This window comes from Eleutherodactylus coqui, unplaced genomic scaffold (assembly GCF_035609145.1).
Source record: "Eleutherodactylus coqui strain aEleCoq1 unplaced genomic scaffold, aEleCoq1.hap1 HAP1_SCAFFOLD_126, whole genome shotgun sequence".
NCBI lineage: Eukaryota > Metazoa > Chordata > Amphibia > Anura > Eleutherodactylidae > Eleutherodactylus > Eleutherodactylus coqui.
Genome location: NW_027101966.1, coordinates 361,422 through 376,554, shown reverse-complemented (window position 1 = coordinate 376,554; position 15,133 = coordinate 361,422). Strand labels below are relative to the sequence as shown.

Genomic DNA, 15,133 nt, shown 5'->3' with positions numbered 1-15,133 from the left:
GGGCTGAAGAGGAAGCGAATCGGTCAGCAACTGGGGCTGAAGAGGAAGCGAATCGGTCAGCAACTGGGGCTGAAGAGGAAGCGAATCGGTCAGCAACTGGGGCTGAAGAGGAAGGGAATCGGTCAGCAACTGGGGCTGAAGAGGAAGGGAATCGGTCAGCAACTGGGGCTGAAGAGGAAGGGAATCGGTCAGCAACTGGGGCTGAAGAGGAAGGGAATCGGTCAGCAACTGGGGCGGAAGAGGAAGGGAATCGGTCAGCAACTGGGGCGGAAGAGGAAGGGAATCGGTCAGCAACTGGGGCGGAAGAGGAAGGGAATCGGTCAGCAACTGGGGCGGAAGAGGAAGGGAATCGGTCAGCAACTGGGGCGGAAGAGGAAGGGAATCGGTCAGCAACTGGGGCTGAAGAGGAAGGGAATCGGTCAGCAACTGGGGCTGAAGAGGAAGGGAATCGGTCAGCAACTGGGGCTGAAGAGGAAGGGAATCGGTCAGCAACTGGGGCAGAGGGGGACGGTCAGCGACCGTGTCGGAGGGGGATGGGGATCGGTCCATTCACAGTAAACAGAAGTCACACAACACTGAATGACTGCCTGTTCACACGGGCCGACACGCCCGTGGATGTTAGCTCTGCTAAAAAGCAAGGGACTCCGACAGGTGAGCGATTTCTCGCTGCATGGCGGGCAGGCTGCCGTGTGTACATGGGACAATTATTGACCCAATTTGCTGTCGTACCGTGTAAAAGTACAATTACAGTCTCCAAATGGCTTCCTGAATTAACACGAGGAGCAACGATGTATAAAACCTCAGCTCAACCTGATATGGCTGATAACAGGGAATACTATGCATTTACCAGTCCTATGGTCAGCCGATGGCTAATAACAGGCAGCAAAAGATTAAAATAGCTGACATCAGCGAGTAATAGGGGTTGTACTAGTAGCCTCTTTCAGCTCCTACAGTAGAGGTCACACATATGTCCAAGAGTCCTGAGTGAAAATCCTAAACATACACTTATAAGTGGTCCAAAGTGTGACGCCCATCTGCGAATGAGGAGGGGGAGAGATTAGAGACCACCCACCCATTACCTGTTAGTGACAGACTAGAGACCACCCACAAGTTACCCGTTAGTAACAGACTAGAGACCACCCACAAGTTACCCGTTAGTAACAGACTAGAGACCACCCACAAGTTACCCGTTAGTAACAGACTAGAGACCACCCACAAGTTACCCGTTAGTAACAGACTAGAGACCACCCACAAGTTACCCGTTAGTAACAGACTAGAGACCACCCACAAGTTACCCGTTAGTGACAGACTAGAGACCACCCACAAGTTACCCGTTAGTAACAGACTAGAGACCACCCACAAGTTACCCGTTAGTAACAGACTAGAGACCACCCACAAGTTACCTGTTAGTGACAGACTAGAGACCACCCAAAAGTTACCCGTTAGTGACAGACTAGAGACAACTCAAAAGTTACCCGTTAGTGACAGACTAGAGACAACCCAAAAGTTACCTGTTAGTGACAGACTAGAGACCACCCAAAAGTTACCTGTTAGTGACAGACTAGAGACAACCCAAAAGTTACCTGTTAGTGACAGACTAGAGACCACCCACAAGTTACCCGTTAGTGACAGACTAGAGACCACCCACAAGTTACCCGTTAGTGACAGACTAGAGACCACCCACAAGTTACCCGTTAGTGACAGACTAGAGACCACCCACAAGTTACCTGTTAGTGACAGACTAGAGACCACCCAAAAGTTACCTGTTAGTGACAGACTAGAGACAACCCAAAAGTTACCAGTTAGTGACAGACTAGAGACAACCCAAAAGTTACCTGTTAGTGACAGACTAGAGACCACCCAAAAGTTACCTGTTAGTGACAGACTAGAGACAACCCAAAAGTTACCTGTTAGTGACAGACTAGAGACCACCCACAAGTTACCCGTTAGTGACAGACTAGAGACCACCCACAAGTTACCCGTTAGTGACAGACTAGAGACCACCCACAAGTTACCTGTTAGTGACAGACTAGAGACCACCCAAAAGTTACCCGTTAGTGACAGACAAGAGACAACCCACCCGTTACCTGTTTAAGGGCTTTTTTGCTGAGCTTCTGAGATGGTGAGATGACTTTACCCGCAGGAATGGAGGGAGATGGACAGCTGGACTGCGGGGACGAAGGCTGGGAGAGTCTAGATGTAACTAGGAGCACAAAGGAGAAACACAACAATGAGTTATGTTTGCAGAGAGGAAATACCACAATATGGCTGAGAAATATGGTACTAAGTATACAGAAGAAAACTACAACTCCCAGCATAATAAAAAATGAGAAAATCACTTCTCGCATATACAAGAATACAACTACTATAATACTGCCTCCTATGTACAAGAATATAACTACTATAATACTGCCTCCTATGTACAAGAATATAACTACTATAATACTGCCTCCTATGTATAAGAATATAACTACTATAATACTGCCCCCTATGTACAAGAATATAACTACTATAATACTGCCCCCTATGTACAAGAATATAACTACTATAATACTGCCCCCTATGTACAAGAATATAACTACTATAATACTGCCTCCTATGTACAAGAATATAACTACTATAATACTGCCCCCTATGTACAAGAATATAACAACTATAATACTGCCCCCTATGTACAAGAATATAACTACTATAATACTGCCACTATATACAAGAATATAACTACTATAATACTGCTCCTATGTACAAGAATATAACTACTATACTACTGCCCCCTATGTACATGAATATAACTACTATAATACTGCCCCCTATGTACAATAATATAACTACTATAATACTGCTCCTATGTACAAGAATATAACTACTATAACACTGCTCCTATGTACAAGAATATAACTACTATAATACTGCCCCCTATGTGCACGAATATAACTACTATAATACTGCCACCCCTATGTACAAGAATATAATTACTATAATACTGCCCCCTATGTACAAGAATATAACTACTATAATACTGCCCCTATGTACAAGAATATAACTACTATAATACTGCCCCTATGTACAAGAATATAACTACTATAATACTGCCCCCTATGTACAAGAATATAACTACTATAATACTACCTCCTATGTACAAGAATATAACTACCGTACTATAATACTGCTCCTATGTACAAGAATATAACTAATATAATACTGCCCCCTATGTACAAGAATATAACTACTATAATACTGCTCCTATGTACAAGAATATAACTACTATAATACTGTTCCCTATGTACAAGAATATAACTACTATAATACTGCCTCCTACGTACAAGAATATAACTACTATAATACTGCCCCCTATGTACAAGAATATAACTACTATAATACTGCCCCCTATGTACAAGAATATAACTACTATAATACTGCCTCCTATGTACAAGAATATAACTACTATAATACTGCCCCCTATGTACAAGAATATAACTACTATAATACTGCCCCCTATGTACAAGAATATAACTACTATAATACTGCCCTCTATGTACAAGAATATAACTACTATAATACTGCCTCCTATGTACAAGAATATAACTACTATAATACTGCCCCCTATGTACAAGAATATAACTACTATAATACTGCCCCCTATGTACAAGAATATAACTACTATAATTAGCCCCAGTAGTAATATTGTCCCCTATATTTGATCCAGTATTAGTATTGTCCTCTATATAAGCCGCAGTATTAATAGGAAGTCTGACACTAGCCTCAGTACTAATAGTGACCGTCACAGTGGCCTCATTAGTAACAGTGGCTCCTCTATTAGCCCCAGTAGTAATAGTGACCCTTAAAAAAAAACACAGTAGTAATAGTATCTTCTACATTAGCCTCCGTAGCAATAGTGTCCCCTACAGTGGCCTCTGTAGTACTAGTGACCCCTATATCAGCTATAGTAGTAATAGGGCCCCCACAGTGGCCTCAGCAGTAATACTAGTCCACAGTGGCCTTAACAGTAACAACGATCCCTATATTAGCCCCGTAGTAATAGTGACCCCCACAGTGGCCTCTGTAGTAATAGTGAACCCTATATTAGCCACAGTAGTAATAGTGTCCCCTATATTAGATCCAGTAGTATAGTGACTCCCACAGTGGCCTCGGTAGTAATAGTGACCCCTATATTAGCCCCAGTAGTAATAGTGCCCCCTATATTAGATGCAGTAGTATAGTGACCCCCACAGTGGCCTCTGTAGTAATAGTGACCCCTATATTAGCCACAGTTGTAATAGTACCCCTAAATTAGCCCTAGTAGTAATAGTGTCCCCTATATTAGACCCAGTAGTATAGTGACTCCCACAGTGGCCTCGGTAGTAATAGTGACCCCTATATTAGCCCCAGTAGTAATAGTGTCCCCTATATTAGATGCAGTAGTATAGTGACCCCCACAGTGGCCTCAGTAGTTATAGTGACCCCTATATTAGCCACGGTAGTAATAGTGTCCCTCACAGCGGCCTCTGTAGTAATAGTGACCCCTATATTAGCCCCAGTAGTAATAGTATCCCCTCAATTAGCCCCAGTAGTAATAGTGTCCCCCATATTAGACCAAGTAGTATAGCAACCCCCACAGTGGCCTCCGTAGCAATAGTGACTGCTGTGTTAGCCACAGTAGTAATATTGTCTCTTACAGTGGCCGCAGTAGTAATAGTGTCCCATACATTAGCCACAGCAGTGATAGTGACCCCCACAGTGGCATCCCCAGGCAACAGTGTCTTCTATATTAGCCACAGTAGTAATAGCGTCCGCTACAGTGACCTCAATAGTAATAGTGACCCCCACAGTGCCCTCAGTGGTAATATTAGCCCCCACAGTGGCCTTAACAGTAATTGTGACTCCTATATCAGCCCCAGTAATAAGTGACCCCACAGTGGCCTCAGTAGTAAATAGTGACTGCTTTATTAGCCCCAGTAGTAATAGTGACCCTCACAGTGGCTTCACTATGCAATAGTAATAGTGACCCCCTACAAGGACCTCAGTACTCCGTAGTAATAGTGACCCTCACAGTGTCCCTAGTAGTAATAGTGACCCTGACAGTGTCCCTAGTAGTAATAGTGACCCCAGTAGTAAAAGGGACCCCACAGTGGCCTTAGCAGTAATAGTGACCCCCACAACGGCCTCAGTAGTATTATTGGTCCTCACAGTGGATTTAGCAGTAATAGTGATCCCTATATTAGCCGCGGTAGTAATAGTGTCCCTCACAGCGGCCTCTGTAGTAATAGTGACCCCTATATTAGCCCCAGCAGTAATAGTATTCCCTAAATTAGCCTCAGTAGTAATAGTGAACCCCACAGTGGCCCCAGTAGTAATAGTGACCACTAAATTAGCCCCAGTAGTAATAGTGACCACTAAATTAGCCCCAGTAGTAATAGTGACCACTATATTAGCCCCAGTAGTAATAGTGACCACTATATTAGCCCCAGTAGTAATAGTGACCACTATATTAGCCCCAGCAGTAATAGTGACCACTATATTAGCCCCAGCAGTAATAGTGACCACTATATTAGCCCCAGTAGTAATAGTGACCACTAAATTAGCCCCAGTAGTAATAGTGTCCCCCATATTAGACACAGTAGTATGGCAACCACCACAGTGGCTTCTCTAGCAATAGTGACCACTATATTAGCCCCAGCAGTAATAGTGTCTCTCACAGTGGCCGCAGTACTAATAGTGTCCCGTACATTAGCCACAGTAGTAATAGTGACCCCCACAGTGGCTTCAGTAGTATTATTGGTCCTCACAGTGGACTCAGCAGTAATAGTGATCCCTATATTAGCCGCGGTAGTAATAGTGTCTCTCACAGTGGCCTCAGTGGTAATACTATTACTACCGTGGCTGATGCTTAGTAATAGTGTGCTCTATATCAGCCACAGCAGTCAAGCGCCCCCCCCCCCCACCACCCTATATATTTACCTCCTTCTTGTTGTTGAAGCTACTACATATTATAACAGCACATATATAGTCTACAATAAACACACAGTACTCATGATACACCTAATACACTCTATATACTTGTACTATATACACACACAGTATATACACATATATATACATATACACACACACACGCCATAAGCATACCACCAACATCTGCACACGTCAATATAAACATATATGTGATAGGTGGTACACAATGGATGATGGGAGGGCTCCTCATCGTGCTGCGAAAACTCCCATAAACTCCTCAGCTCTTTGGGGAGGAGACTTTCCTCCATCCCTCCACCAACAGTCCTATGTGGAGTCTCCGATTATCCTCACCCAGTCCCTAGAACAGCAGATCTGCTGAGTGATGACATCAGTGACCCATCCTGCTGCTCTATTACAGGTGATGTAGCAGGGCTGAGTGATGACATCAGTGACCCATCCTGCCACACTATTACAGATAATGCAGCAAAGCTGAGTGATGACATCAGTGAGCCGTCCTGCCACACTATTACAGATAATGCAGCAAAGCTGAGTGATGACATCAGTGACCCATCCTGCCGCACTATTACAGATAATGCGGTAGAGCTGAGTGATGACATCAGTGACCCATCCTGCCGCACTATTACAGATAATGCAGCAAAGCTGAGTGATGACATCAGTGACCCATCCTGCCGCACTATTACAGATAATGCAGCAAAGCTGAGTGATGTCATCAGTGACCCGTCCTGCCACACTATTACAGATAATGCAGCAAAGCTGAGTGATGACATCAGTGACCCGTCCTGCCACACTATTACTGATGGTGTAGTAGAGCTAAGTGATAACATCAGTGACCCATCCTGCCACACTATTACAGATAATGCAGCAAAGCTGAGTGATGACATCAGTGACCCGTCCTGCCGCACTATTACAGATAATGCGGTAGAGCTGAGTGATGACATCAGTGACCCGTCCTGCCACACTATTACAGATAATGCAGCAAAGCTGAGTGATGACATCAGTGACCCGTCCTGCCACACTATTACAGATAATGCAGCAAAGCTGAGTGATGACATCAGTGACCCATCCTGCCGCACTATTACAGATAATGCAGCAAAGCTGAGTGATGACATCAGTGACCCATCCTGCCGCACTATTACAGATAATGCGGTAGAGCTGAGTGATGACATCAGTGACCCGTCCTGCCGCACTATTACAGATAATGCGGTAGAGCTGAGTGATGACATCAGTGACCTGTCCTGCCGCACTATTGCAAATGCAGCAGAGCTGAAGAATGCAGATCCCACAGGTACAGAGTGCGGCTAAGTCTTACCTCGAGGCTGCTGGGCTCTGTCCATCCTCTATGCCGCTGCTGACACTTCGTGTCGGAGGCGCCGGACGCTCTGCCGCTGCTGACACTTCGTGTCGGAGGCGCCGGACGCTCTGCCGCTGCTAACACTTCGTGTCGGAGGCGCCGGACGCTCTGCCGCTGCTGACACTTCGTGTCGGAGGCGCCGGACGCTCTGCCGCTGCTGACACTTCGTGTCGGAGGCGCCGGACGCTCTGCCGCTGCTGACACTTCGTGTCGGAGGCGCCGGACGCTCTGTCGCTGCTGACACTTCGTGTCGGAGGCGCCGGACGCTCTGTCGCTGCTGACACTTCGTGTCGGAGGCGCCTGACGCTCTGTCGCTGCTGACACTTCGTGTCGGAGGCGCCGGACGCTCTGCCGCTGCTGACACTTCGTGTCGGAGGCGCCGGACGCTCTGCCGCTGCTGACACTTCGTGTCGGAGGCGCCGGACGCTCTGTCGCTGCTGACACTTCGTGTCGGAGGCGCCGGACGCTCTGTCGCTGCTGACACTTCGTGTCGGAGGCGCCGGACGCTCTCGGGAGTTCTTATTTTTTGAATGTACGTTGAATCTTTTTGCGCGGAGGAGGAAGTGGTGGTTTCTACAGATCTGTTTCCTGTTTGTGACACGTATGTGCATCGCCGCTGATGTCACCTACAGACACACAGCTGCTAGCATAGGAGTGAGGCGGACAGAGCGTGGCAACCACAATGTGACTAAGAGGACCCCACCGACCATTGCAACAGCTTTGTTACAATGTATCAGTGCAGGCAATCCTATAAGCAAAGCATCAGCACAAATCCCTCCCCTGTCCTGGACTCCAGGCTGATGGCTCCTGCACTGACACACTGTAACAAGCCCAACAGCGCTGCAGGCTCCTTACCCTTCCTCTTCCAGCAGCTCCTCCGCCGGTCCTTGTTGCTGGCTGCACTGGTGCTGCTTGTGGAGCAGCTGCTCTCTGAGCTCTGACTGTCCGACTGAGCCTCGCTGCTGTCTTCTGAGCAGTCCGAGAGATCCTTCACTACATCCACCACATCCTTCTGGAACACAAGGGGGAGACACTGAGCTGGGGCACACTTATTTACACCCAAATATCACCTATGCACAAGCTTACTGACAGTTTCCAGCATTAACCAGCAGAACAGTGAGTGCAGCTCTGGGGTATAATACAGGATGTAACTCAGGATCAGTACAGGATAAGTAATGTATGTACACAGTGACTCCACCAGCAGAATAGTGAGTGCAGCTCCGGGGTATAATACAGGATGTAACTCAGGATCAGTACAGGATAAGTAATGTATGTACATAGTGACTCCACCAGCAGAATAGTGAGTGCAGCTCTGGGGTATAATACAGGAAGTAACTCAGGAGCAGTACAGGATAAGTAATGTATGTACATAGTGACTCCACCAGCAGAATAGTGAGTGAAGCTCTGGAGTATAATACAGGATGTAACTCAGGGTCAGTACAGGATAAGTAATGTATGTACACAGTGACTCCACCAGCAGAATAGTGAGTGCAGCTCTGGGGTATAATACAGGATGTAACTCAGGATCAGTACAGGATAAGTAATGTATGTACACAGTGACTCCACCAGCAGAATAGTGAGTGCAGCTCTAGAGTATAATACAGGATGTAACTCGGGATCAGTACAGGATAAGTAATGTATGTACACAGTGACTCCACCAGCAGAATAGTGAGTGCAGCTCTGAAGGATAATACAGGATGTAACTCAGGATCAGTACAGGATAAGTAATGTATGTACACAGTGACTCCACCAGCAGAATAGTGAGTGCAGCTCTGGAGTATAATACAGGATGTAACTCAGGATCAGTACAGGATAAGTAATGTATGTACACAGTGACTCCACCAGCAGAATAGTGAGTGCATCTCTGGAGTAAGGTGTGGTTTGTTGGAGCTCCTCAGAGAACCAGGGTGTGGCTGCAGTCCAAGCTGGAAGCCTGTTTTGGATCCCAGGATCAGTGCACTCATCTGGGCTTCTTGTTCTATGGAGTCCCGCAATTCCCCCCCCCCCGGCTTCGGTCGGAGGGGGGGAGTGCTGAGAAGGCAGCGACAACACCATCAGCGGCGCTGGCGGCATACGTGGTTTCAGCAGCAACAACCAGCAAAGCCGGAGCAGCTAGTAAAGCTGCGAAGAGAGAGGGTCCGGGTCGCAGGCGGAGTGACATGGCCCAGCAGGTTGGTGCAGCTGCATCTGACAGCGCCGGAAGCTAAATGATGACCCGCAGTCAAACTCGCAGCCAAACGCTCAGCAAAGGAGGTAAGCCGCAGTGGAGTGATCGCAGGAAAGGGGAGTCTGTGGTAGAGCTGGCCTCCCGTCTGGCCACCAGCATGGCGGATTATGAGCGTGCGGGGAGAGAAATCCTCCTGCAGAAGGAGAAGCTGCGGTCGGCCAGGTCGCTAAAGGTAAGAAAGATGTAATAAGCAAGACTATACAGGACTGTAAAGATTGCATACAGAGCTGCAAGGAAGAGAGGGACAGGATTCTGGAGCAAAGTGGTCCCTTTAGGGAAAAGTTACTTAACAGTGATAGATTTTCCAAAATGGTGTCAGGACACAGTGGTCACAAGAAGGCTGATCACTCCAGCGATGGAGACAGCGGTGGTGACAGTACTGACGAGGATGCCTTTGAGGATAGCCTGAGGGAGCAGCCTGTCTGCTCAGGAGAGCAGACCCAGAGTGGCACTACAACCACCAGCAGCCTCCGGCCGGAGCAGGTTGCGCTGCCTCTAACCTCCGGGGATTCAGATCCAGAGGAAGATAAAAGCGATGGGGGCGCTTTAATAATGCAGCAGATAAGGCTGTTGGAATCCCCCCCTAATATGAGCAGCCTTAAGTTTGGTGATGATTTACCAGAGGAGGATGTGAAAATCAAGGCGAAAAAAGGGAAAAAAAAAGAATTTGGTGCAGGAGAAATTTGTGTTTGTGACGGGGGGCGCTGGTTTGGCTGCAAAGTCGGATCAGGGCACCCCCACCCTGAGAACCCCGGTTTCTGACTCTGCAGTGGGTTTTGAACATGGGAACAGGGATAAAGGAGTTAAACTGGCCGGGTCCTCTGTCCCTGTTTCAGTTAGTGCAGTGACAGAAACAGCCAGCAGGGCGGCCAGCACAGGACAAGGCAAGGTGGCAAAAGAGTTTGGCAGTGGCGGAACTGCCAGCGCCAGTAAGGCCAGTGATGCGGAGGGTGCTGCGGGGTCGGGATCGGGGGTCCCCCGTGCGACAGGTCGGTCTGCAGGGGTCCCTCAGTCTAGGTCCCAGTCTAGGTCCCAGGCACCCAGTGATGTGGAGGCTGCTGGCAAAAGTAAAGAAAAAGGCAAAAATAAAAATACTAAAAGCGCCGGAATGCAGAGTGCTGACCATGGGGGGGGTCATTACGGTGGTTGCAGCTACGCAAGATGGGGCAGCAGTGCCACCCCCAAGGTCTACCAAGGCAAAAACAAACCCTGCTTCTAACCCCAAGTCTGGTCCAGAGGGTCTTGGTATGAAAGGTCTTGGTATGAAAGGTGTGGATGTGTCTGGTGCGGCCCGTGTGTCTGATGCTCCGACGCACTCGGAGGTACGGGCTGAAGCTACTGTTCTCAGCACAGGGGCACCTACTGTAAATATAGGCACAGGTTCTGGGGATAGTCAGGGCACATCACAGGTTCCAGTCGCCCCTCCAGCGGCGACCACAGCTGGTAGGAGTTATGCCAGTGTCGCCGCTGGAGGGGAGGGGTCCTCCTTGTCTCCAGGCTCTAGAGAGGGCGTATTGCAACAGCGCCTCCTGGGGGCTCTACGGAAGGGGGAGAGTTCAATTACAGTTGGAGGAAGAGAGGTGAACCTGTCTCTTTGGACAGAGAGACACGGCTTAGGGGCCTTCCGAGAGCAAAGGGGGGAGACCGTATGGTCCCTACCAACACCCGGGCAGGACGCAGGTCGTAGGAATGTGGTCCGTCTTCGCTGGAGAGGCAATGATACATGCCCCCCGAGGGCGAGGGTAGTGGAGCTTCTACTGAAGATGGGCTTCAGGGCGGTTGACATCTTTGCCTTGATCCATCCCTTCGGCACGTCTGAGTTTGACATCAGTTTCGTTCGCCCAGAGGGTCTAGAACTCTTCTGGGGGAATTACGAGCTGATGAAAAGCGAGCCCGGCTGGCGAGACTTTGCCGTCCAGGTGGTGTCTCGCCAGAACGAAGTCAAGAAGGTGACCGTTTTGACTCGTAACGAGTCACTTTCTTGTTTTGATATTATGACGTGGCTCGGTCGATACGGAGAGGTGACAGACATGCCCAGAAAGAACAGGGATGAGCACGGCATCTGGTCCGGGGCCTGGACGTTTATGGTCAAGCTGAAGCGTTCAGGTAACTCAGTGGCACACATACCATCTGCAGCCTTCCTCGGCAGGGATCGTATCCTGGCCTTTTACCAGGGGCAGCCGAAGCTCTGCCACAGGTGCAGCGACCCCTCACACTTGAGCGCCGCTTGTAAGACCTTGAAGTGCGCTCTGTGTGGGGGTCTGGGTCATCTTGCCGCCTCCTGTACAGAGATTAGGTGTAACCTGTGTGGTGACCTCGGTCACCCATTTAGTCGCTGTCCGCGCTCCTTTGCCAATGCGGTCTCAGCCCCTACGGATGGGGGTCATGATGTGGCCTCCGGGGGTGAGGGGACTAGCAGAGGTGGAGGAGCTCAGGAGCCAGGGAAGAACCGGCAAAAGACGCCTGCTGAGCAGAGGCGTCAGGACAAACGCAGACGGAGCAGGGAGCTGACAGGAGCGCCCACAGCAGGTGGGTCAATGGTGGCCCCTGTTCCTGAAGCAAATCTCGCGGCTGAGGCCTTGAGGGACAGTGAAGTGGATGAAGAGGACAGGAGGATTCAGAGGGAGGACGGAAAGACCAACTCTTCAGATTCCTCCCACTATGAGAGTGTGGATGAGGAAGGAAAGAGGTGGTTAGAGAAACGGCGTAAGCTAGGTGCCACTAGGAGAAAGCGAAGGGGGATTCAAGATCTTCTCCCACCCCGGGCCAAGTACTGGAAGGAGAAGCCTGCTCACCTCCAGTTGGACTCTCCAATAGGTACCGGGCCCTTCAAGACATCTCTTCCTCCTCTGAGGGGGAAGCGAAGGGCAAGGTGCCTGGGGCAAAGAAAGGGTCAACGGGGGGCGCTGAGTCTCCTCCTCGTGGAGGCTTAGTTCCTTCCGGGGAGGGGGCTACTCTGGAGCCTGGAAACAAGGACGATGGGGTCGGGGGATCCCCTGCTATGGACACATCTGTGTCCAAAAAAAGAAGCAAGGGGCTTTCCTCCGACCCTGAAGAAGCGGGTGTGAGGAAGAAAGCCATCTAATTTAATCACTCATGATGGCGGCACCCACTCCGCTGACTCTGGCATCAATTAACGTTGCCAGCATTAAGTCTGATACGGCTAGATTTGTGGCCTTTGATTTTCTCGGCCGTGTTGAAGCCGACATTTTATTTTTGCAGGAGACCAGGCTGTCTGATTTGGCAGCCATACATAAGGCAAAAAGGGAGTGGAGGCCAGGCCCTTCCTACTGGTCTCTTGCGGCCGAGCCGTATAGCGGAGTGGCGGTACTTTTTACCGCAGCGGTCGAATGCCGACGAGTAATTGAATTAGAAATGGGAAGGTGCCTGATCTTAGATGTCCTCATGAAGGGACAAGAATTAAGACTTGTCAACATCTATGGTCCCCAGTCAAAAAAGGACAGGAAGAGTCTCTTTATGAGGATCAAGCCCTACCTTTTTACCAGCCGCCAAGTTGTCTTTGGAGGTGACTTTAATGCAGTCACAAGAGCCCGCGATAGGGGAGGCTCTGGAGACAGGCGGTTGACTTTTGACAGCGTCGCACTTAATAGCATAGCTAGCGAAGCTCGCCTGGTGGATGTCCACATCCGGCACACCCCAGGCCACGAGGGGTTCACCTATTATAGAGGTCAAAGCAGGTCTAGAATAGACAGGTTTTATTTGAAGGAGGAAGCCATCTCTTCACCAGTGTCCGTTGTTGAGGTGGAATTCTCCGATCACTGTCTAATATTGTTTTCTCTGAATGTTGCAGAGACCCCCCGGATGGGCAGAGGTTTTTGGAGACTGAATTCATCACTCCTGGAGGAAGCAGAGATAAGACAGTCCTTTGAGGATTTTCTGCAGAGCCAGGTACCATTACTGGATCTCTGTAGCAGTAAGTCAGAGTGGTGGGAGATGTTCAAGAGGAGGGCGGCAAGGTTCTTCCGTGAGCTCTCCAACCTCAGATGCCTGGACAGGTACTGCCTGTACAACGGCCTGAGGAGGAAACTCGAACATCTCGTTTCGACTGGAGGTAGCCGCGAGGAGATCTCCAGAGTGAAATCTTTGCTCAAGAAGTGCCAGTACGATAGACACGCATCCTTGGTTTTTGAGAGGGATTTCGGGAAGTACCGCTCGCCCGACCCTTACAGAAACTGTAGGATGTCAGTGAATAGTAAAGTGGTCACTGGACTGATTGACAGTACGGGGTCCCTGAATCGATCCAGATCAGGGATCCTGGAGGTCGTCAGATCCTACTACTCGCAACTCTTGGGAAAGAGGGATCTAGATTCGGAAGTGATGTCGGCTTTCCTGGCTGAAGCTGTCCCTGGGCCAGGGGTAGACACCTCTCTTGGCGTTTTGACAGAAGAGATCAGAGAAGAGGAAGTTAGACTGGCGATTGATGGGCTCCGGCCCAAAAAGTCGCCAGGTCCGGATGGATTAACATCCGAGTATTATAAGACCTTCAGGGACCTCTTGAGTCCCCTCTTGACGGAGGTATTAAATGAGTGTCTTTCCTCAGGCACTCTGCCAAAGCCAATGAGGAGGTCGGCCTTGATCATTCTGTCAAAAGGTAAAGACTCGAGCCGTATTGAGAACTGGCGTCCCATAGCGCTTCTCAATACGGACAGGAAGGTTCTGGCAAAAGTGCTGTTTAATCGGCTGGTCAAGTTTGCACCCCGGCTCCTCTCGGGGGGCGCAGCATTGCTCTGTTCCAGGCCGTAGCACCTTTAGCGCTGTTCTCGGTGTCCGGGAGGCAGTGGAGCAGGGTAGGGCTGGTCACTGGGAGGGGTACCTGCTGTCCTTGGATCAGGCCAAAGCGTTTGATCGGGTTAATCACGAGTACCTCTGGTCCGTCCTTCTGAGATACGGCCTGCCAGTGGGGTTTGTTGATTGGCTGCGAACATTGTATGCAGGGGCTGAGACTTTCCCGCTGGTGAACGGTTGGCCCGGCCGCCCTTTTGAGGTGGGGTCCGGCGTCCGTCAGGGCTGTCCTCTAAGCCCCCTGTTGTATGCGTTTGCGATAGATCCCTTCCTTAGGAGGGTTGATTGTGGACCTATAGCAGGGGTCGGGATGGACCGGGCGGTGCCGGAGGCTACCCTGAGGGCAGTGGCATACGCCGATGATGTCACGCTCTTCGTGTCCTCGAGAGAGGAGGCGGAGTTTGTGGTGTCGGAGGTGGACCGCTACTCGGAAGCTTCCGGGTCTATGGTCAACTGGGATAAGTGTGAAAGTCTCTGGTTAGGAAGGGGGGATCCTACGTTTGATCTCCCGGACACCCTTCCGGTGCCCCAAACTTCAGCAAAAGTACTTGGCATCAAATTCGGCCAGGGGGATTACCCCATGCAAAATTGGGTGGACAGGCTGGATGGTGCAACTCACAAGGTAAATCAGTGGAAGGGTTGGTCTTTGACCCTTCGGGAAAGAATTAGCCTGATCAAAACATACCTGCTCCCGTTATTCATCTACTTGGGCAGCGTATGCATTTTGCCAGAACCTCTCTGGACTCGGGTCTACAACCTGTTCTTCCTAATGTTGTGGG

At 49.5% G+C, this 15,133-nt stretch overlaps 1 protein-coding gene across 1 annotated transcript in view; it reads right to left on the bottom strand.

The window, feature by feature from the left end:
- Window positions 1-704: 704 nt before the first annotated feature.
- The window catches only part of LOC136593950 (putative Polycomb group protein ASXL2), a 42,178-nt gene continuing 27,749 nt past the window's right edge, over window positions 705-15,133 (bottom strand). The window contains exons 4-7 of the mRNA XM_066588666.1: window positions 8,180-8,336; window positions 2,088-2,203; window positions 1,764-1,777; window positions 705-765 (exon numbers count right to left, since the gene is read on the bottom strand). Of these exons, the coding sequence (XP_066444763.1) occupies window positions 705-765; window positions 1,764-1,777; window positions 2,088-2,203; window positions 8,180-8,336 (348 nt within the window). The remainder of the gene's footprint in view (window positions 766-1,763; window positions 1,778-2,087; window positions 2,204-8,179; window positions 8,337-15,133) is intronic.